Below are 2670 nucleotides of genomic sequence, written 5' to 3'. Positions count from 1 at the left end.
TGGCTCACACCTGTGATCCCAGCACTTTGGGGCAGACAGGCAGAATTAAAAAGGCCAGGTGCAGTGGCTCACACCTGTGATCCCAGCACTTTGGGAGGCTGAAGCGGGCAGATTGCCTGAGCCCAGGAATTAGAGACCAGCCTGGACCACACGGCAAAAGCCTGTCTTTACTAAAAATACATAAGATGAGCTGGGTGTGCTAGTGCACACCTGTAGTCCCAGCTTCTTGGGGATGCTTAAGATGGAAAGATGGCTTGAGCCCAGGAGGCAGAGGTTACAGTGAGCTGAGATGGTACCACTGCACTCTAGCCTGGGCAATACAGCAAGACCCTGTCTCAAAAAAGAAATTGTAATAGGTCTCTTTTTTGACTCCCTTGTGTTAATCATGACCCAGGGTAGAAACAAAATTGAGAATAAATAAGGAAAAGGCCCTCATAGGCTCTCCTTTAGTGAATCCATGCCTTTATTTTCTAGGGTCCCAAGGGCCGGGCCAGGGTACTTGGTGGCTCCTATGTCAAACGGAAGAAGAATGGAGACGGGTCACCGAGAGTTTCCGCGAGAGGACCTCCCTTCGGGAACGGCAGCTCTACAAGCTCCTCAGTGAGGACTTCCTGCCTGAGATCTGCAGCATGATCGCCCAGAAGGTGCGTCCGACTCCGCTCGGCCCTCCCGTGTGAGGCCTGGTGCCACATGGGAAGGCTCATTCATGAGGCCATCGCAGTACACCCCACTGTCCTGGAAACAGTGCAGGCTTCCATCCGGTCTGAACGCCATTGTTAGAATGGGCCCCGTGCCACCCCCTGTCCGCTGTGGGTCCTGTCATGTTCTCCTTCCCCAGGAAGCCCTCAGTGTCTGCCATCTACCAATACTGACAGCGGCTTTTCGCCGGCTGGAACCCACTTTCCCTCTCCCATACACTCCTCAGGAAACATTCCGTGAGCCCCAGCGTAATGCTTTAAAAAGAACATCTGATGGGTCTGCCTTTGTCCTTGTAGCTCCGTTGCCAGCCCTTTGCCTGGCTTCACCTGGTTGTGTCCTGAGTCTTCACCAGATTCAGGGCAAGGTATAGTTTCATAAATGATATGCCCCATATTATCAGGATATACACCCTACTTCATGACATCTTCAGACATCCCTCCCCTTCTTCTTCTTTTTATTTTTTTTAAAAAAAAGGTCTTCCTCTGTCTCATAGGCTGGAGTGCCGTGGCATGATCTTGGTTCACTTCAGCCTCTGCCTTTTGGGTTCAAGCGATTCTCCTGCATCAGCCTCCCGAGTAGCTGGGATTATAGCCACCCACCACCACCACCACACCTGGCTCATTTTTGTATTTTTAGTAAAGACATGGTTTTACCATTTTGGCCAGGCTGGTCTAGAACTCCTGACCTCAAGTGATAACAACCGCCTCAGCTTCCCAAAGCGGCGGGATTACAGGTGTGAGCCATACGGGTATAAGCCACTGCATCTGGCTTTTTTTTTTTGGTTTTTTTTTGAAGACAGGCTCTCTTACTTTGTCACCCAGGCTGGAGTGCAGTGGTGCGATCACAGCTCACTGCAGCCTTGACCTCCCAGGCTCAAGGGATCCTCTCATCTCAGCTTCCCAAGTAGCCGGTCCACAGATTCGTGCCACGACACCCAAATTATTTTTTACTTTTTTTTGTAGAGACAAGGTCTTGCTATGCTGCCTAGGCTTGTCTCAGACTCCTCCACAATCTGTCCTCCTCTCTCGGCTCCCAGAGTGCTGGGATTATAGACATGAGCCACTGTGCCCAGCTTTTATTGTTTTAAGGCAGGGTCTTGCTGTGTTTCCCTGGAGTACAGGCTGGAGTACAGGGGTACAATCATAGCTCACTGCAGCCTCAACCTCCCAGGCTCAGGTGATGCTCTCCAGTAGCTGGGACTGCAGGCGCATGCCACTGTGTCTGCTTGGTCTTGAACTCCTGGGCTGAAGCACTCTTCCTGCCTCGACCTCCCAAGGTGCTGGGATTACAGGTGTGAGCCACCACACCTGGCCCCTACTCCCTTACGCATTTGAATACTACTCTCTCAAAAGCCTTACTCGGATGTCACTATGTCCGTGAACTGTCCTTGTCTCCCCCAGCCTTTAGGACTTTTGTTCCTTAACATATTTCTTTATGCTTATATCTTTGTGAGCTCAGGCTTCTTCAGCTCAGAGACCATGGCTTACTCATCTTTTAAATAGCCACAACACCTCATGTTTTCTTGTTTTGGTTTTATAAGACAGAGTCTCACTCTGTCACCCAGGCTGGAGTGCAGTGGTACAATTTCAGCTCACCGCAACCTCCACCTCCCGAATTCAAGCAATTCTCATGCTTCAGCCTCCCAAGTAGCTGGGACTATAGGCACGCCCGGCTCATTGTTTTATCTTTTTAATAGAGATGGGGTTTGCCATGTTTGCCAGGCTAGTCTCAACTCCTGGCCTCAAGTGATCCCCCCATCTTGGCCTCCCAAGTGCTGTGATTACAGGCGTCAGCCGCCACATTTGGCCTGGCTTGCCTTTTCTATGGTGGTTGCTTGATAATTATTCAGTTTGCTTATTTCCTATCAATAACAATATTTCTGATTATTAGTACATGTTAATAGAGGACCAGAAATGTATGACTACTTGCCAGTGAAATATGAAGAGAAAATATATATATATATTTTTTGTT

The 2670-nt window shown here is 49.5% G+C and overlaps 1 protein-coding gene across 6 annotated transcripts in view; it reads left to right on the top strand.

Moving 5' to 3' along the window:
* LOC108294860 (cat eye syndrome critical region protein 2) overlaps nt 1-2670 on the top strand; it is a 198298-nt gene that overhangs the window by 140925 nt on the left and 54703 nt on the right. For all 6 annotated transcript variants that reach the window (XM_037734359.1, XM_017516861.2, XM_017516860.2 and 3 more), the window contains exon 7: nt 475-644. In XM_037734359.1, the coding sequence (XP_037590287.1) occupies nt 475-644 (170 nt within the window). The remainder of the gene's footprint in view (nt 1-474; nt 645-2670) is intronic.

This window comes from Cebus imitator, unplaced genomic scaffold, assembly GCF_001604975.1.
Source record: "Cebus imitator isolate Cc_AM_T3 unplaced genomic scaffold, Cebus_imitator-1.0 Scaffold607, whole genome shotgun sequence".
In the NCBI taxonomy this organism is placed as follows: Eukaryota; Metazoa; Chordata; class Mammalia; order Primates; family Cebidae; genus Cebus; species Cebus imitator.
The sequence above is the reverse complement of the archived record's forward strand: the minus strand, read 5'-3'. Positions and strand labels throughout refer to the sequence as shown.